The 21,667-nt window shown below is 31.6% G+C and overlaps 1 protein-coding gene across 4 annotated transcripts in view; it reads right to left on the reverse strand.

Annotated features, from left to right (window-relative positions):
- Window positions 1-7,265: 7,265 nt before the first annotated feature.
- Window positions 7,266-21,667, reverse strand: part of LOC127719949 (neprilysin-4-like) — a 75,461-nt gene continuing 61,059 nt past the window's right edge. For all 4 annotated transcript variants that reach the window (XM_052226317.1, XM_052226315.1, XM_052226316.1 and 1 more), the window contains 13 exons: window positions 20,930-21,023; window positions 20,490-20,618; window positions 19,139-19,237; window positions 18,635-18,712; window positions 16,851-16,954; window positions 16,016-16,074; window positions 15,673-15,724; window positions 14,796-14,863; window positions 13,678-13,808; window positions 13,026-13,091; window positions 12,204-12,308; window positions 11,049-11,125; window positions 7,266-9,120 (listed from right to left, as the gene is read on the reverse strand). In XM_052226317.1, the coding sequence (XP_052082277.1) occupies window positions 9,018-9,120; window positions 11,049-11,125; window positions 12,204-12,308; window positions 13,026-13,091; window positions 13,678-13,808; window positions 14,796-14,863; window positions 15,673-15,724; window positions 16,016-16,074; window positions 16,851-16,954; window positions 18,635-18,712; window positions 19,139-19,237; window positions 20,490-20,618; window positions 20,930-21,023 (1,165 nt within the window). In that variant the 3' untranslated portion in view covers window positions 7,266-9,017. The remainder of the gene's footprint in view (window positions 9,121-11,048; window positions 11,126-12,203; window positions 12,309-13,025; window positions 13,092-13,677; window positions 13,809-14,795; window positions 14,864-15,672; window positions 15,725-16,015; window positions 16,075-16,850; window positions 16,955-18,634; window positions 18,713-19,138; window positions 19,238-20,489; window positions 20,619-20,929; window positions 21,024-21,667) is intronic.

Here is a 21,667-nt window from a genome sequence, read left to right on the forward strand (position 1 = left end):
ATTTCCTTGATAGAGGATTGCTGATCACAAGGAAGCTATTAAACCAAGAGTTCCAAATGGTGAAGTTGAAATCATGCCTTCGTAAATTTTACGGACGCCATCACGAGTTGGTTGAACGTTATGGAATAACCGTTTCACAGATGATATCGGATATGTTCCATATGTCGTAACTACAATACCCTTCTCTTTTTACGAATGTGACCTACCGAATTAGACTATATACCGGATTTGTTATAACATAAGCAACACGACGGGTGCCACATGTGGGGCAGGATCTGCTTATCCTTCCGGAACACCAGAGATCACCCCCAGTTTTTGGTGGGGTTCGTGTTGCTCAGTCTTCAGTTTTCTATGTTGTGTTTTGTGTACTACTAATATTGTTTGTCTGTTTGTCTTTTTCTTTTTTAGCCATGGCGTTGTCAGTTTATTTTCGATTTGTAAGTTTGAGTGTCCCTTTGGTATCTTTCACCTCTCTTTTATTCTTAACCAAATTCATGATCTTTATAGTTCGTACTTATTGTTTGAAACAGAGAACGAAAATACAAAAGGGGAAATCAACCAAAAGTAAAAATATCGAACTACAAGGAAAATTCAAAACGGAAAGTTCTTTATCAAATGGCAAAATCAAAAGCTCAAACACATCAAACGAATGGAAAACAACTGTCATATTCCTGACTTGGTACAGATTTCCTCATGTAGATAATGGCTGATTACACCTGGTTTTACAGCTAGACAGCCCATGGTCTACAGAAAAAAAAAGACGAACAGACAAAAAAAAATATTCCCCGAACACTTCACAGAAAACAAAATAATGAGCTACACAAACCCTTCTAAAAAAACTGCGGGTTGAATTAAGATTCGTGAACTGTTTCAAAAATCCTTTTCTTCTTTGAATGTATCTATCATTGATTGAATACTTTTTCTCCTTTGTTTCTCCGATTCATTGAATTCATTTAGTTTGAACATCACAGATTCCTCAAAACTCTTGACTTTTTGTTGATAAATTTCGATTTTCTGTTCCATGCGAACGAGTTTCTCCAATATCTTTTCTTCAAAATCATATTTAGAACACTGCATTTGAGATCCTATGTTTGTCTTTGAACCAGCATAGATGGATCAAGTAAAATATAACTGATGTAACATGATATTATCTTCAACACGGACAAAGTTTTATATGTAGATATCATATATTCCTTTGCTATGCAAAGTTATTCCCAACTTTATAATAAAATGATGCAATGATAATAGCAAATCCCTATGTATATCATTTTGTTATTGATATGAAATTTTAATTCAGATTGTTCAACAACAGACCTATGAAGGAGTTGTTGTAAGGAATCATTAAAGTGCAGAAAACATAGCACTCTAAGACTTGTAACATAGGACACTAGTGCAAAGTGAATTTTTCGACTGGGAGTTAATCTCCCAAATAGACAAGTGGACTCGGCGCTAACCTTTCCTGCGGCAAGAGCCATATTGAAGGACTGGATCGGTCACGTAGTCAACCCTAGATTGTTATATAAATACACACACAAATGGAAAATTCATTTCGTATAACACAGAATAAATATATAATTTGTATAATCCATAAATGATATACCATTTGATAGAGCGACGCAATACTATGTAAATCCATGAAATCACAAAGGGTCATTCATACGTCTTAGAAAGTTTAAGGCATTCTTTGAGACATTAACGTTATTCAAGCTGTAAGTACATGCCCATGAATACAGCATTCATTTGGGGTCTTCCGAAATTAAAACTATAAAGGAGGTTGGCAATATGAAAAAGCGCGAGTTTGACCTCGCCACATGTGTATATTTCTGTTCTGAAATTACAAGATATATCTAAATGAACTGTCAATTTTTTAACTTACCGCGAGATACTTAGGTCATTGAGAACTCTTTCTTTATCTAAATTGATTTTGGTGTTTATATTTAATGAATTAAAATTTCCTAAATGTTTCAAATTGTTATAAAATGTGGTCTTGCTCCTATTCATACGATCTTATAGAATGACAGTAAGATCGTAAGAAAAATAGCAAGAACACATCAATTAAATGAAAACAAGTACATGTAGAAATAAACACGGAAAAAAAGAAAACAAGGTCCATGCTTCAAACGCCTGTGGTTTCAGTTACGGACAAACGTTGACAGGATAAAGGTGAATTGACTCCATAGCAAAGGAAAAATAACAGATACACCAAGATTCAGACAATATGTCAACTATAAAGGAATTCAGTTTGTAAATTGTGCCGTTCGGAGAATTAACTCTCTGTGTTCCTGCGAAGAAATTTAGAATTATTCGAAAAATACCTTTTTGGTCAAAATACTCATATGGTCCGGTCCGTCAATAACCTAACGACCATATACTCATATGGTCCGACCATACGCGTATGGTCCAAATACTCATATTGTCCGAAAGATATATATATAATCTGTACGCTGTAAGACAAATTTCCTTCCCTAATGTATACTGTATAAATCATATACAAATTCGCTTTTAAAGTATAACGGATGTTCTACCCCAGGAATAGATTACCTCAGCTGTATTTGGCTAAATCATTTTTTGGTCCTCAATGCTCTTCATTTTCGTATTTAATTTGGCCTTTCAAGTTTGTTTATTCAAGCGACACTGATAAGTCTGTGTCAGACGAAACTCGCGTCTGGCGTACACAATTATATGCTGTGTATCTTTGATGAGATTTTTGTATTACTATGTCGCTTGTGTGTTTTTCTCCATTAAGTGCTTTTCGGGGACTGTTGACATAAAATTTCAGAAATCCAATGACATAAAAGATGTTGAGGGATTTCGCTCGTGAAATTCAAATAATTTTTTCATATAAGAAATAATATTTTTAATACAAAATATATAATATATCATAATTATGTAAAACAAATAAAGTCAAGCTGTTGAATTCAAACATAATAGAAATGAAATTTCTTTTCATGATAGAATATGAACTTTTCATATGAGATTTGCAATGTATGGAAAGACATTGATTTTAAAACTGCATAAATAAACGCAACAATAGTATACCGCTGTTTAAAAGTCATAAATCGATTAAGAGAAAACAAATCCGGGTTACAAACTAAAACCGAGGGAAACACATCAACTATAAGAGGAAAACAACGGAACAACAGAAACACTGAACTGCAACAAAAACAAACGCCAACATACATAGAAATTGACTATTTGATAACAACTGTGATATCCTAACAAAAAAGTTGTAACAAGAATTGTAAAATCGTTTTATTACAAGTGTATTTGAAATACGATTCTTTAAACTATATACTTGCATTGAGTAAAGGGTTTGCTATGCACAAACTTTTAGCGCATTGCCTAGAAAACAATCCGGGTAGTTACAAAATATAAAAATGGAAGGAAAGGCTATGCAGCAGACATCCTCAAACACGAAGTATAAAATATATAGGAGTCAAAATATGAGTCTACATATAGTAAAGGTTTACTTTGCGTATACAAATGTTCCTGATCATAATAATCAAAGTACCATAGATAAAAAAACGAACACAAATTACAAATTACTCTCATGATTACATGTAAAAATGAAAATATACGAATTTAGTCTTAACCAAATTCATGATCTTCATAGTTCGTATTTATTGTTGAAAACAGAGAACGAAAATACAAAAGGGAAAATCAACCAAAAGTAAAAAAAAAAAAATTAGACAGACCATTGTCAACAGAAAAAAGAAAAAAAGTTCCCCGAAGACTTCACGGAAAACCAAAAGCTACACAATCCCCATCCAAAAAAACTGCGGATTAAATAAAAGTTCGTATGTTATATGTCAAGCATTTATATATATTTAAACACATATGCATACAAGTAGTATACTGCGGTACTCGGTATAACGTTAATATAAAAAAAAAATTGCAGGATTTTGGCGTCGCAAGCTTCATCTCCAAAATGATCCATATATGAAAGTAATTAGCTAATAATAAAAAATAATGTTATAGTCGGTTTGAGTTTAATAGAATTCAGGAAAATATTTTTTCATTATCTATCACACGGGGATTATGTAACACATCGCCTTTAGAGTTGGCGTAAGTACATAAAATCCAAACTTTTTGTCCTTTCAGAACCCTTTGTATACCGTCAGAAAAAGCACAAACATCATTGTTGTCTGAAGAATTTTTGAAGCTTAATTTCTCTATCCGTTTCTCATTTGCTATAATATAAACCATGACATGATCACCTATTTCTGGACATAATTGCACGGTAAACAAGTAAACACTAGACACAGGTGCTGTGAATAAACCAGAGTTTTTATTATATTCATGACCGTCGTTCGTAATAATGGTATTGAATACCAGAATCCTTCCTTGTAAATTTGTATCCGACTGTAAAAAGACTGCCTTCAACAGTGAAAAAATGTTGGTTTACTGAAATAGCAGTATTATTTGATACATAGTGTGGTCATACAAAGGAACTTTTCAAATAAATGCGACATACTCGGCGACTAATTACATGCAATTGATGAAATAAATCTATATGTGTATGTGGGAAACAACAAATCTGACTACCCCTGGCTAATGACAAACATTTTAAATGTATCTTTTATATATTTTTTTTTCATTTTGCGCATTTAATTTGATGAATGAATGAACTTGTTCATTTTTATTCTGATATACAAGCACTGGTAATACAAAGCCCTTTTGGAGACGTTGATTATATGTTTCCGTAGCTTTTTACTAAAAATATTGTTGAAAAATGCTGGTTCGAGGAATGTTTTGTTAGTTTCAATGAAACAGCTGGTAGAAAGAGTTTCGGAATAAAGATAACAAGCATACATTGACTGAAAATATAGAATTTATTTGCACTCTAAAAAGAATAGAAATGTTCGACAAAGTCCTGTTTTTCTACCTGTGTCTAAGCCTTCAAGTTGCCTATACAAAATATATAAAATAATATATAATCAATTAATTTTTATATCGTGAGACAATTTATAGTTATTCTATATATAAATCTATCTTACCATTTCGAAGCTGGTTAAATTTTGCTGTAAATCCATCCGCCAAACTGTCAGTTTTTATCATCACATCTTCGATAGCATTCACTAATGAACTGTTTAAAAAGTTCTTTCCATCTTTGAATGTATCTATCATTGATTGTACTGAACTGTTAAAATGAGAAAACTTGCTATCGCCCGATTGCTTGAAAAAGAGGTAAAAGATCTCAAATGGACAACCAAAATACATAAATCGAAGAGAAACCGACAAAACAAAAGCCAAAAAGAAAACGAAAACGACGAAAACAAAAATAGCACTCTACAAAACACTACATCCTACATCAAAAACTAATCACTGAACAACACGAGGTCCATCACAAACAAAGGGAATAGCAGATCACCCGGAAGGTTAAGAAAATTATGCTTTCAGGAGGTAACAATAATCTGAAAGACAACATGAAGACGCTTATTTAGAACTGTACTCAGTAGAAAAGTAGACAGCTGTAGTTCGTTTGAGTTCTATATCTTCAATAATAGATTATGAAAAATCCGCCTTTTTAAGATATTGCTTATTTGGCAATGAGAATATTGCTTAGGTAACTACAAGTTGTCACTAGGTATTGTTTTACTAACTTAACAAGATAAATCAGAGTAAGTGGAGTGGATGAATTGAACGTTACAGCAACTTGTCAGGTGATTCATTCATAACTGCTAATAATATAATTTTATTATAAAATAGAAATTTACTATAGAGACCAAATAGGCAACTGTTTTTTTTTATTGACAATTTGTGAGACTTCGTTTAACGATAAGAACAATATTGGATATAGATAAAATTACCACATACTGAGTTTGAAATTTTTTGAAGATTTATTAAACTCAAAACATTGAATACAACAAAATACGCAGTTTTTTCGTGATCATTTACTTTTATTTTGTATAATATATTTCTATTGCGGTGCATTATGTTGGTTTGACAGAAGAAGATCAGTAGTGCTCAGCAGATAATCCATGTAAACTTCATGTTTGATTTAACTTCCAAAAATACGTATCAGAAAACTCGATTATAAACTGATATTCCAAAACTGTAGATTTTTTTTTAATTTCTTCGTCATGATTCTCATCATTGTAACGAACCAGGACTTCTTGTCAGGAAAGGGAATGAATGTTTCAATTAAACATTTCAAGTCAAATAAGGTTTTTCAAAAGTAATATTCTTCAAAGTCCATAGATGAGCAGTTATTTTTTTTTGCTTTATCTGTAATTGTACCGATTGTGTCTTATTCCAATTGTGACATTATGACTAGGTGAATTTGCTTGCCAAGTGATGCGCGCATAGCACAATCTCCTAATCCTTTCTACGCATCCGGTATTGCTCCTGTCTTAGTTCATGCGATTCCCTCAGTTTTGTTGTTCTACCTTGATTTCTTTATTCTAATGGATTTATGAGATTTGAAAATCTACCATTGCCTCTTATTTGTAGACTAACTTATTTGTAATGAGCATTGTATTCATCTATTAAGTGACATATATTTTGTCCAGTTTTTTGTAAACATATGAGAAGAAATAACAGTTGTCATAAAAGGTATTTATATGTATTGTCCTGATTTATTTTCGTGTTTATGCAACCAGTATTTAGTCATACGCAAATATTCACGAATGATCTGAAACTTCTCAGGGACCTGGTGACGAATTATAAAAAAAGGAAGTGATGCATTCTTTATTTACAAAGACACGGAACTTAATTACAGAATTTTTTAAAAATATCATCTCATCAATTATTTCAGTAGAAAAGGCCATGGCTCTCACGCTGAACAATTTCGTTTTGTAACTATGCATGATCCACGCATGATGTGGGGGCATCATCAAATAGAAGTTTAGATAGGAAAGCCTTTTTTTTGCAATTTTATATATTAAATTAAAACGAAAATAAAACTTGCCCATGATAAAAACCTCGACAAACCCAGGGCTGCAATAAATTATTTCTTAATTAAAGTGTGTTATCAATTAACCCTAAAGATATATGACTGTCTCAGTAGGTACTCATGAATTGAGTAGGCAAATTGGTATATATGTGTGACGGAAAGAGTAATTGACAAGTCAATGGATAAAGGCGAATTAAAAAATAGTTGTGATAGACAGATGTTACAGGTAACAATCCTTAATGGGCATGTCAGTTTATCCAATACATTATTCTGACGTCAAGCCGACATACACAATCAAATCATACCGGATATAGTATATGCACTTTCTACATGAAACTGAATTACAGATGCAATAATGAACACCAATTCAACAAATTGAAAAAGATTTAATTTATTTAAACAAAAATGTTAACAAATAATATCAGATCTGTTACAGAACATTGAATAGTTTATGTTTATAAAATATTAGTCATTATTAATTAAACTCTTGGATATGTTCAGCAATTACATATACAATATTCGTACATTGATAGGCAAATATTCAATTAATTTGTATTAGCTTTAGAAAGATATAAATGTGCGGATCGCCGAGCTTTTCTCCTGTTTCTTAGCGAGTACAAATAACTGTATATTTTCTTACAATGTTGGAATATTGTTTTTATCCTGCAATTTAACATTTACGCTTAAACGTATATTGTTTTGGTTTTTTTTTTCACTTCCCAGCCTTTCGATTTGTTTTCGAATGAAATCAACATGACCTTAACGCGGACCGCGATGAGGACCCCAAATTGAACTGAGACGTAAACAGTAATTTGTATATAGTAATCGGTCGCTAACAACAGAAGCGAGAGCCCTACGGTCATAAAAATATCGAGGTCGATTATCGTACTCAGACTCAGATTGCAACCAATCAAAATACTGGATTTGGTGTTTCGAGTACGATATTTGAGTACAGTTTAATGACCGAGAGTTCAGAAGACTAAAAACGTATACTGTATGTTTATCACTTTATGTTATCTGTACTCCTTTATTCGTATAGAAGAAATGTAGATTGTAGGATAAAAACAATACATTCACGATAAATGGATATTTACAGCAAATTATTCAATAATAATCATGGGACTTATACATTATATGTAATCAATGCAATCATTAAAAGAAAGGTAATTTGTCACTTTTGCATCATATTTGTTTTAATTATCATTTATACTCCTTTTATGAATAATAAACATTATAATATAGCATCAAATATTTCAAATAGATTTGTTTGTAAAATAAAACTGCAATATTTTTTTATATTTTTACTGATCTTCCTTTATAATAACAATTTTAACGAGAAGCTTTCCCAACGAATTACAAATATTGCATTTTTACCGAATTGGCATTCCATTCTTTTTTTCTTATATGGACATTGTCTCTTTACGTCAGACATTACAAATGCAGATATTAGACGATATTTCGTCAATGCTACTGCAATATTTGGTACTTCATTATAAAAGGGTTATTGCATTAATATTGAGGAATATTGTCCCAATCAGTATATCATACTGCACTTGCAAGCCCAGGGCAATAATCCTCAGTATAAGTGCAAAGACCCTATCATATGGATATAAAACGCACACAATATATGTATATATATATAGATATGAAAATGTTTAGTATCAAAATATGAAGTAAGGCATATTGAAAATTGGAAACGCATTTTCAAATTCAAAATCTTACGTATAAACGTGTAGTGAAAATTTGATACTCTGATATCTTATGTCAAATAGGTTTAAAAAAAAAACGGAAATTCATATATTTTGTAAAAATGAATTAAGTTTCAAAAGTATGGAATAGATACCATTTATAAATATGAATATATACATTAAAGATTTCTTTTTTTCATAATTAAGAAATTATTGGCCCGAATTTCTGAGGAAACGCGATATCACATTTGAAATCGCATTAAAAAAAGTTTACAACTGCAAGAATAGATGTGAAATTTATTAGCTATGTATGAAAATATAAAAATGATAAAACAAAATAACAATCAGACCATATGAATGTTTTTTCGCAGACTAATGTTAGAATTCGATAATCACTCAAAATGTTCTGGAAGGTACTGATCATCAATCAAACTTTACCCCCAAATCACACATTTCTTTCCAGGATTCATGTAGGATCCTGCTTGGCAATTAAATGTTTTGGAAAATTCGTCAAAGTTCTGTAGAGGTCCAACAACCCTACAATAAAACATTTTGACTGTATTCATGAACAAAATCCTTGAAACTAACAATGATGCTAATGTGTACACAATATAAACATATTTTACTAGCTTGATGAATGGTATTGCAGAAATTCCTCGATTATGACAATGTTTTTACATTTAAGAAATGAATGCAATATTTTTTCCGCTATGAAGAAATAACATCAAAAACGTGGTGTGCGCTGAATAACCTACGTGGATTATTTAAAAGTGTGCATCACATTTTTAAGTTTATTTCGAATAGACAGAAAAAATATTACAGTTATTCCTTATAATTTAATTCTAAATTCAATTTTTTAGGAGTAAATTTTGAAAAAAAACGTTGGTGACGTCACATGACAAAATTATGTCAATGACCTGATAGACCAAATACTTTCAGCTAATCAGAATTAAATTATTCCACAATGGAATGAGCAACACAACTATTTGAGCAGGAACCAAATACCATTATCTGAGTTGACCCCGATTTGTGTATAGGTTCCTGTTACTCAACCTCAAGTTTTCTGTATGGTGTGTTTTTAACATTGCCATATAAGCGGGAGATTTGGCTAGCCATAAAACCAGGTTCAACCCACTATTTTTTTCTTAAAATGTCTTGTACCAAGTCAGGAGTGTGGCAGTTGTTATCTACAGTCCGTTTCTATGTATGTTGGCGTTTGCTTTTGTTGTAAAGTGTTTCTGTTGTTCCGTTGTTTTCCTCTTATAGTTGATGTGTTTCCCTCGGTTTATAGTTTGTTACCCGGATTTATTTTGCTTAATCGAATTATTACTATTGAACAGCGGTATACTACTCTTGCCTTTATTTTTGATATGTCTATCCGTCCTTTTTAATGGTCATTGTTTCTGTTTTTCTTTGACTCATGACATTGATTGTCGTTGATGTCCCCTCCCCCTTTTGTTATATATTTTCATAGTTGTTAATTTAGGTAATAAAAAACACTACAAGAGAGTTTTGAACCTACTTTTAACAACTACCATTTACCCAATAGACAATGTAAAGTAGTAAAGGTACTGTTTTTTTTAATAAATTGTTGTGATTTAATTAAATTTTAATTAATCACATTATTAAAGTTTTATATATATAATGAATCATATTGTCCACGTCAAATTTACCTTAGGTTTTCGCTGTCATGCCTCAATGTTTACATTTGAGTATGGGATCTTAATGTGGGTGATGCATGCATAGCTGGAGACGATTACCATGTTGACCCCCGATCTTGCTCCTTTTTGAGTTCATATGATTCCTTCCGGTTTTGTTGTTTGTTACCTTGATTTGTATCTTTGGATCGATTTATAAGATTTAAAAATCTGTAAACTACTGTTACAAAGATTTACTGATTTTGTATTACTACGAGTTTTACGTATTTGACTTCCCAAACATTTTCGGGATTAAAGATTGCATTCAAGCAATCAAAATCCTTATGTGGCTGGCTATATAGTTATCAATTTTCCTGACTTCATCATTTGTTTTGAAATAAACAAAACATAGTGCATAGAGTGCACCACTTTATACATCCTATCAATGAACATTTCAAGACGTTTACTAATAAAATGTTTAATAAAATATTTTAGTTACAAAAGGACGTGTATTTGTAAAATCATACTTGTTAAGTAAATTACATTAATTTTGGATGTTGCAAGAATCTAGTAATTGTTCTAAAAATATCAATGCTGTCATCGTTCAAGTAACATTCAAAATTGGAATTATCTTCCTTTATCCATAGTTGTAGCTGAACCAATTTACAGTTTTCCTTTGAAATGTTTAATTGTTAGTTCCCACTACAAAATGAATGCAATCTTTACCATTCCTTACACCAAAGCATTTTGAGTTATCGATGGTTCTTACTGAAGACAAATGCTGTGCCAGTAAAACTAATACACTACAATATGTATACGTAGACATACCTAGAACGAGCGTCACTGTGAGAATCTACAAGGATTCTTCTTACTGCTTCTTTTGGTCTAATGATTCCACACCATACCTGAACATGATTTACTTTTGATTATATTTGAAATTTATTCTTATATTATTTGAGAATCAATATATACGACAACCATTTTTCAAAGTAAGTGGGTCAGTACAATGTTCAATTAGTACCCTCTGGAACATCCATTAAAATTGATCAACATAAACATAAACAATATCACAGAAAAATTAATTTTGGGTTGTTTTTTCTGTTTATTCTTTTATTCGCCTAAATAATTAAAGTTTGAGTTAATATTAAATGAGTTATCAAATGCTTATCGAAATCCCTTTTCCTCATTTCATCCGTACAGGCTAGATAACAACAAAGAAACTTTTCAAAATGCATCTTTAGTTTTAAATAAAATGCAGTAGTGATTGGTAGTCAACTTCAGTACTGTCGTGAACACACGGATATTGCGTTATTGAAATTTGCTGTTAAGAAATTATTTTAAATTAAGGCATATAATTATATCCCTCATACGAAACTCTGATTTCTTGCCTAGCTTTGTCTATACTTTTTTGCAGTTCTTCATTTTTTTAAAACGTTTTGTATTTTCAAATATTTTGGTCTCGAGCATCACTGATAAGATATTTATTGTCGAAATACGCATCTGGTGCATTACAATTAGTACCTTTAATATTATTAGAAAAACAAACTTAGAAAAAAAAAGCCCAACGTTGCTGCGTTGTCTCATGAAAGATGATATTTGAAAACGTTTTAAGACTGATGAACAATACACAATTGAAATAATTCACACTACATCTAAGGGCATGATATCTTAGCCATTACTTCGTTTGTGTGAATCCGGGCACTCCGGCTTCCTCCACCAATGAAAACTGGCCGCAACGAAATAGCCCAAAAGCGGTGCTTAAAAGCGGCGTTAAAACACAAATAATCAAAAATCAAATCGTTTGTGTGAATATTGACGGATAGGTCAATAATCCAGTACTAATATAGACGGATAGGTCAATAATGTAGTATGAATATTGACGGATAGGTCAATAATTCAATATGAATATCGACGTATAGGTGAATAATACAATTTGAATATTGAGGTACATTTTCATTGTTTTCATATTTCATAATTACATACTTGTGCAGCATTCAAGAAAAATAACTGGTTTGGTGAAAATTCCAATCCCGGCAGAGGTTTTTCTTCTTTCCCCTTGTGTTTGGTAGCAACCAGTTTTCTGTATGCCTGGAAAAAATATTCTATGTAATTTGGTCTCAGATGGAGAGTTGTCTCATTGGCAATCATACCATAACCATCTTCTTATTTTTATAATGAAAAATATATAATTCACTTTAACAATAATACGTTCTTTTCTTGAAATACGGTAATCAGGCGAGTTCAACGCCTACCTTTAAATCTAGTTCAATAAGATAAATATCAAAATAAAAATGAAGAGATGTTGTGTGATTGCCAATTAAACAACTATCCACCAGAGTTTAAATTAAAGTCTATCTGGACCATGTGTTGTTCGTTAGTACTTGTCTTTGTTTGTACGTCTGTTAGTTCGGAGGGGTCGAATATTGGTGGCTGGAGTGGTCTTTTTCACTGTCAAATATATTTGGTTATTCCTTTTAAGCTTTTTATGTATTATTAAAATTCCGTAGGCAGATAAGGCACAACTTTTTGGATTTTTTGGATTTTAACTTTGATGTACATTTGACCTTTCAAATGTTTTGATTTGAGAGCGACTGACAAGTCTTATGTATACGAAATGTGTGTCAGTCGTAGTAATTTAAAATCCTTGTATCTTTGATTGGCTTTTATTAAGAAATTAAATTGATTTTAAGTTTCCTTTTGGACGTTTTTAGTGAGTAATACAATACATGAAACTGCTATGCTAGTATGAATTAACGACGGTCTAAATCAAGAGATAACATTAAGAATCTGTTACCATAATTTTACCTTAAAACTTTCTCTTATTCCACCATTATCTGCTATGTTTTCTCCAAGTGTTAATTTTCCATTTAGCTAAAATGATTATATGAGTTTTTGTTATTTAACATATACCAAATAAACACATATTGCTTCTAATGAAACAACAGCATAAAAAAATGTTAGCAAACAAATAAAGACAGAAGACAAGAAAACACAATAATCAAAGTAAAAAAAAAGTCCGACGGAAAAGTAATATTTTATTGTTTCTCTGTTGGAAGTCATCATGCTGCTTGTAACATGCAAAAACCCCAATGAGATAATAAAAACGGGGAATAGAGAACGGGATTAAGGCCACGAAAAATTAATATTTAGAAACAAAAGAAAACCAAACAGAATACACAGCAACCAACGACAACCACTGAATTACAGGCTTCTGACTTGGGACAAGATTGGCGGGTTTATCCATATTTACGAACACTCAATCTACAATATCATTAGACAGATTTAAAATTCCTAAATGTATTTTAATTGTTTTTATTCATGATTAAAGGTTCATTAATTGCTCATTTATATAAAAAAAAATATCCATCATAATATGAACAAATCTATAAATACCAACTGGTAGCGATAATAATGTAATAAAATAATTTTATTTGAATAGTTTTATGAGAAATCTTACCTTCATATTAGCTGCCGTCACAGTATAATTGCCGTACTGATTTTGTATACATTCAGCTTTAGCTTTGAAGTTGTTTATAGCTGTATTGGTCCACCATTGGTTTAGTTTACCATGTTTGTCATACCTTCTCCCTGAAATGTAATTCATTGTATTGTTAAATACGTATAAAATCCCCTACAAATCCTCCTGTTTTATCTGTTCTAGGTCGCCGTAGTTTTCCGCGGCTTCCTCTCCTTCCCTTGCCAAGCCGTTAACCTGTGGCTTTTTATGTTCTTGGTCGCCTCTTTCTTGTTTTGTATGTCACTTTGTTTTCGAAAGGGATATTATTTTTTTGGCTTGGATGTTTTTTTGTTATGAAATAGTGTTGTATTGTGCAATAAAGGTCACTTCTATTAACTCCATATCACACACATAAACATTTTAGAAAGAAAAAAAATCACACCACGGACATACAAGGTAACTTATGTCATTGAATCCTTTGAATGAAATTGATTGTCTTATATTTTAAATACAGAAATAAAACATTTATTTACCAATGTCATCAAACACATATTTGTAACTTTTAATTTTAATACATGTAATAACATTAACGGTACCAATTTTACTGCACCAAATGTGTAATTCGACAGTTAATGTCTTTAGATAGTGATACTCTAGTCAAAAATATTTGAAAATCCAAAACTATTACAAACGTTGAAGAGCTGATCAAACCAAAACGGACCTTTAGTATAGGCAAATCCGGACAAGAAATCAGAGCTTTGCATGAGAGAGGATATTCATCGATTTAAAATGATTTAACAAATTTTGAAACAGCAAGTGTCAATCAAATAATATCCGTAGTTTCATGCCAGTTTCGAAGTACTGGCTACAGGGCTGGTGATACCCTCTGGGACTAACAGTCCATCAGCATAGGTATTGACCAGTGGGTGGTATGCATACAGATTTCTTGTCAATCATATTATTGATATTACCATATAAATATATTACAAAACCTTAGTTACTGACACTATGAATAGTACATAAACACAGTTCTGAAATTAAACTTAGTTTGATAAGGTTTACATTTTAGTTTAGGGAGATTGGACGAAATTCACCAAGTAAAGACAAGTTTATTTTACCTGAGTCATCAAATCCATGAGTAATTTCATGTCCAATCACATATCCAATGCCACCATAATTAAGATAACTAAAATATATAGTATATATATGATGTAATGTTCATTAAATTTTTCCTAAGTATTGTATACATTAAAGATATAAGAGAAATTGCAGTCTTAGCAGTTGTCCTCTGTATTATTATTTGAGAGTAAATACGATGATCAGTGTACATGCAAACATCATCTCCAAAGCGAGTGAGAGTTACGCCAATTTTCAAAATGTAGTTATGCTTATATTAGGTTTCCCTTTTTTAAACTTCATTGATTCAGACTTATGTTTTTTTGAATTCCGTTGGAATCTATATCAATTAACATTGCTTATTTGTAGTTAGAAACAAACAATAATGTCTGTAATGAAATTATTTACTAATTTACCTTGGGCATTGCACACATTTGCGTCTTATGTGCTGATCGTTACGTTCTTGTATGCTTTATATCTACACCGAAGTATTAAACGACATTGTTTTTATATATGCAGGTCAAGCACTTTTGCCTTGCTTTCAATAACTTCGTGAATGGTTTGTATCAATACTTCGCTGAACTAGTATACATTATTGTTTAGGGGCCAGATGAAGCCCGCCTCCGGGTGTTTGATTTTCCCACTGCGTAGAAATACATTGGTGGTCTTGGGCTGTTCTTTGGTCGGGATGTCGTCTCTTTGGCACATTCCCAGTTTCCATTCTCTAACGGCAACCAACAATAACTTTACTTTCATCTTATTTCAAAGAAGTAAATTCATCTGATATGTAAGGGATATGATGTATTGCAGTACTGTTATTATCAAATTTGAATTTAAAAATCAGTATCATTATATCTGATTTAATGTGTTTATACTTACTCTGGATAGTTTCGGTGATAAAAAGGTGGTTGAAGAATACCCGCTGGAAACACTGTAAAATATTGTATTGTATTGTACATATAAATCTATTTAAATGAATTTTATACAAGTATTGATTTAAAATTTTGCGTTGAAAGATATTTTGTCATTATTTTAAAGTCAACTTTAAAAAAATTTAAAAACTTCGGAAGTATTTGTTCTTTCCATTCAAGTTCATTCATCACTAATTTAGGATGTAGTATTTTTCACACTATCCGTTTAAGTGCTTATGTTTAATTGACTTTTAAAGAATCAAAATCTGGCGTTTATTTTGTTAATCCATCGTTCTAGAAGAAAATCTTACTGATCTGATTCGTTTGTGGATCATAGAATGCATTAACTGTTGCTGGTGGAGTGCTCCATCTATAAAAAAAAAGATATACAAAATTATGCATCAATACTGTGTCTTACAAATAAGCTTACAATAAACAATGTTCCCTGGTGTATGATCGTTATAAAATATCATCATTTCAATATCATTCTCTAAATTCTGTTTATGCGGCAACCAGTATGTTAAGAACTGGAAAATATTGTTTTTTTTTATTCTATCTCAAAACAAACAATTTAACGATAGAGCCATTAATTACTTTGGTTATGTGGGGAAACAATCGGCAAGTGCACGCGATACGAGTTTCGATATAACCGTCATCGAATACGCTGGATACCAATAGATAGAAGCTAGAGCTATATGAAATGTTTGCGAGTATTAACCTTTAGGCGGAAATATGTAAGCCTTCGATGTTGTTACTCTAGCTTTAGTGCAAAAGCATCACCAACATATATATTAGCTATATCACTATTACAACACTAGATAAAACAAGACTTAGAATGTCAAAATACGACAATGGTTTTACTTCACCTGGCCACGCATCACAAACACATTACATTGCCTTGAATTGCTACCTCTTTCTCAACCTTCCACAAACAAAATATATTTTCGGATGACAATGAATAGTTGTTACATATTCATCTATCTTTTCAATAATTAGCACATGACTTATCATTTCTTTAATTTAAAAGATGACAATAGAAGTCGATACGATTCCGGTGACGACGGTTTCTATTTGTCGGATAACTTTTAATTTTTCTTTGATACTTGGTAAACTCCTTAATTGATATGGTCGTTTTAGGATACTCACTTGTTTTTGTCAACTGGTTCCCTTAGGTCCTTTATGTTTTTAATAACACCATTAATCCATATACTAAGGGTGTTCTTGTAGAAGTCATCGCTAGTAACATGTATCTGAATAAAGCAATCAAAATGTCGCACACTGAAAATGTGTTTTATTCAATTGTAAAAATGCAACAATAATTTAAAAACATATAAATATATATGTTCAAAACTCGCAAATCTATGTTGAATGCTAAGTGGCAAAACCTGACCGCATCGCATTAACTCAAGACGGAGCTAGATCGAGATGGGTTGACAGGTTAAACCTGAATATACAAGGTACCTTTGTAGCTATCTCGCTTCTCAGGCCTGACTATTGCTTTGAGTGTATTGAGCCGTGTGCTGTAATGTAAAATACAATGTTCGCATGGTGTTATGTGTTTATCATTTAATTATATACGACTTGCAGAAGAAATATACAAATTGGTGTTTACCACGTCGTTTTATCTTAATGTAAAACATTGTTCTTACTTAAATAAACATTAGCTACGATTTAGACAAAAGATTTAAATATGATTTGTTTTTGTTGCAATCATTTCTGAACGCGGAACTCAAAAATAATATTTCGCTATTTGTAGTCAGTTTGGTTCATTTTCGTTAAAAACACAACAACAATGCCGATGTATTCCTTTTTATTTGAATCTATATTCATGCAACCTTTAACTTGACCCTTAATGGAGATGGGTCGCGCATGTGTTCAGTATGTGGTCAGCATGTTCATTTATCAAAAAGAAAAGAATGTGAACATTGAAAACAGACACAATGAAGCAACCAGGAACATTTCCGTTGACTGATCCGCCCCACATAAAGTCATTCTTATGCAAGTAAAACGATGATTTACATATGGTTTTAATATAAATAACATGAAATTTTATATTTTTATTCATTTCATATAGGTTTATAATGCATCAGCAGTCTTCGTAGGTAAATTCAAAAAGGGTAAGTCCATAAATCTGACAACATCAAACGTTAGATTTTATAAAAACCAACGGAACGAATGGAAAATAACTGTCATATTCCAAAAGGCTATGACACAAGGGTTTCAAAGAAGTGACCTCTCTTTTGCAATAAAATTATTTTGAAAGTAGGTAAAAAGGTTGAAAACTGTTACCGGCTAGTGCGATAGTAGCCCAACAATACATGTGTTTCTATTTGTACAGAATTGTAGATTACATAAACATTTTATTTACTCAGAACTTTTCCCCTCTCCCTTTAATAAATCTATCACATCCACAAGCCTTCAGTTGATATACATTCCAAACCTAACATTTGAAAACAGGATTTCAATTAGCCCCTTGATATCAGAGAGGTAAATGTTTTTTTTTTATTTTTATTTTAAGACGCCAGACAAAAACATTATGATGCTCTGCTAGCTAAAACAGTATTACTGATGATTTCTTCACCTAAATTTTTTTCAGGATATAGTCGGATGAATATTCATAATTATATAGATACGTCATAAATTATAGCTTGTTGTCAAACAGTTTAACAGTATTATAAATGTTAACAGAACATCGAATCTGATACCTTTACATGCATGAAAGTTTTTAATCAATATTCTTACTGGAATAAACAAAAAATCAGTTTTATACATCGTAGCAGAGCATACTTTGCAAGAGTGTAAAATGTTAACATTGGACCCTATTTTAAGCAGACTATCACTGTAGCTATATAGCTTTATTAGCCTTAAGTGTTTAATTGGTTATAAATGATCACATGTCCAATATGGAGCGGGAACTAATAGTTACATACCCTTTCGTATTCCTTGTTCACTTTCGATTCTAAATCTACCTCATCTGGGTATCCAATTCTTGGGTTTATATAATCAGCCTTGAAACAGAATGCATATAATGAATATAAATAGCCACATATATGATCATTATTATATTACTTTTCTTAGTTTTGTACTAATTTAAAAAAAAAAACTGTAAATTATCAGTTCCTTACTATTCAATTGTTAAACTATATACTAAAATATACGTTTTCTTAAAAATTTAAACCAGATAATATGAACAGAAGCCAATCACTTGTGAACAAAAGCTGTTTAGTTTCAAGGTATTGATGGTAATATAATGTGGTCCCTTAGAATGAGCTAGTACCAAATCAAGAGTATAAAAACTAGTCCTGATACTACTGCTGGGTTGTGTATTTTCTATTTTTCGTTTGATGTTGTGATTGTTTTTAGTATTTGGAATTGGTAGAGTTACATGTCTGATACACAATATTGAAAAACTACAAGATGAACTAGAAACATACCTTTTCTTTTGCTACAGTCTTGGTATCCATATCCATCCAGTCATTACTCTGTATAAGTTCTTTCATGGCCACGCGTAGTTGTTTTATCATGTTTTCAACCTAAACAGAAATAGAACTGTGATTGAATGAACTCATGCATACCCCCGCCACGCTACATTATTAGTATATGGAAGTAAGTACTTGAAAGTAAAATCGATTATATTTATTGATGCAAATATTCATGGTGTGTTCTTCAATTGAGTAAAATCACATCAATACCCGTTCAGCCGTTTAGAAGAAATGGCGCTGACAAGGCAAATGGACAAAGAAAAGGAAGAAAGAAATATGATTATCTCTTTTAACATCTTGGACTGGGATTATACGAGAAATTTAGTTTACAAGGCATATGGACAAACGGACAGACGGACTTGAAACAAATGCATGTGAGTGATGGGTGTACTTTTTTCCAGTCCATCGTCTATGCATAATAAACAAAGCATTCGAACTAGAAGTATGTACACAATATATTTGTTATCAACCATTATAGACTTAAATCCAATCTCACGGAATATATAATAAGTAGTCTACGGGTATAAGCTCCACACAAATCATTTATCGCCTGAGAACAGTCATTACTCTAGATGTGTTTTTCATTTCGTTATTTTAGTAATTTAATACAAAAAATGGGGATTTAACAAGCGGCGGTGGGTTATAAAAATCATCGTTAAAAACAGAATATGTACACTGTACACCATGAAAAGACGCAGAATAAGAATACAAATGCACTTTTCATTTTCTTTCATTGTCTGTTCGGAACTATTTATTATAGTTTTTTTCAGATATTTGGTCGCTTATTATTGAATTTTTCCACAGCTTTCCTTTACACTAGATGCGACTAAGAATATGCGCGCGTTGTGAACTTGTTCGTCGTTGATATGATGGGTACAATTGAGATGTCCCCCCCAATAATATAGAAATAAAAAGTTATTTTAGTGGTTAATGTCATGACAAGAAAAGACATAACACCAATGACTACTTTTTCTGACAGGCTCAGATTAACGATTTTTTTTTTACTTACATATTCAGTCTGAGGATATTGTTTTCAGTGTTAATAGATAAATATTTCATCACTTTGTAGAACTTTTTATCTTTTAATTCTATTAAAACTCATAAAATTCTGCAAAATGCACTTTAAAAAATGTTTAAACATTTGTAAAATCTCATGACTTATTGATATCATGTTGGATATACAAATTGACGTTCATTCCGGTATTTCTTTTCTCTGAAGCCCAATAAATGGTGTGTACTCATTTTATTAATTTTGATTTAACGCATATAGACTTACTATAATTGTAAAATTAATGCTACTTACATCAACTTTCGCTTCAGCACCAAAATATTTTTCAATGAAAAGATTTCCTACAGCTAATCCAAAGTTAGAGTTTGCTGCACCAGCACACGTTTTCCATCGTGGTTCCACCTGAGCGGTTCCTACTAGTGCCTAGAATAAAAGGTAATTAATCAAGGACCAATTTTTGGTTTTTTGTTAACAGTTATGCTGCAATAAAATTCATTAATTTGTGTTAAAAAAAAAAGAATGAACTTTTTTTACAATTTAATATACTCAAAATTTTAAAAAAAACACGTTTATATTTATTAAGTGGATATTGGAAATACTTACTGGTATTTGGAACTAAAAAGAGATCAACCAAATGAATAGAATTTAATATTTACAAAATGAGTAGGTTAGTAGCATAATGTTTGCATTGTTTTTTTAGACTGAAAAGGCAGCATTTAAAAAATATGACTTACCTTGCGGTATTTTGTCTGAATATCACGGATACGTTCTGGCAGGGCGTTAGGTAACCGTTTGACATATCGCCATACAATGTAGTTTGCGATGGTTCTAGGTAAGAACAATAAACATATTACTACAATGTAATGATCGTGTTAAAAAAAGTATAACATACCAAAGGTAAATTCTAAAAGGGGAAGTCCATAAAAACTGACAAAATCAAACGTTATCAACCAATGGAACGATGGAAAACAACTGTCCTAACTTGAAACAGGCATTTTCCGAAGAAAATGGTGGGTTAAATCTGTCTTTATAGCTAGCTTATCCTCCCACTGCCATGTTAAAAATGTAATTATTAAAAATACTCCAAATAAAAAAGCCAAAAGACGATTCCCATGACACTCAAAAATAGTAAGTCGAAATTCGAAAACCCCATGGTTAAAAGAAAAGACAATATAGAAAAAGCAAAAATCGATACAACGGTATGCACAGAAAAATTAAAATTTGAACGATACGAATGTACTAGGAGTGAAGTCATGAACTACGGACATGGATGATTACCAATAGCAATTTTGAGCTTGCTTTAAGTAAATCAGTGTATATGTACACACACAAATTACAGGTATGCTACACATCACAAAACAAAATAATTAAGATCTTTTAAGTCTTTCGATTTATCCGTGTACCATTTTGTTAAAATTCTCTAATGAAATTAGCATTATTGTATTCCTGATTGAAAATTCGTGCAATAATAT

This window comes from Mytilus californianus, unplaced genomic scaffold, assembly GCF_021869535.1.
Source record: "Mytilus californianus isolate M0D057914Y unplaced genomic scaffold, xbMytCali1.0.p SCAF_11, whole genome shotgun sequence".
Taxonomy (NCBI): Eukaryota; Metazoa; Mollusca; class Bivalvia; order Mytilida; family Mytilidae; genus Mytilus; species Mytilus californianus.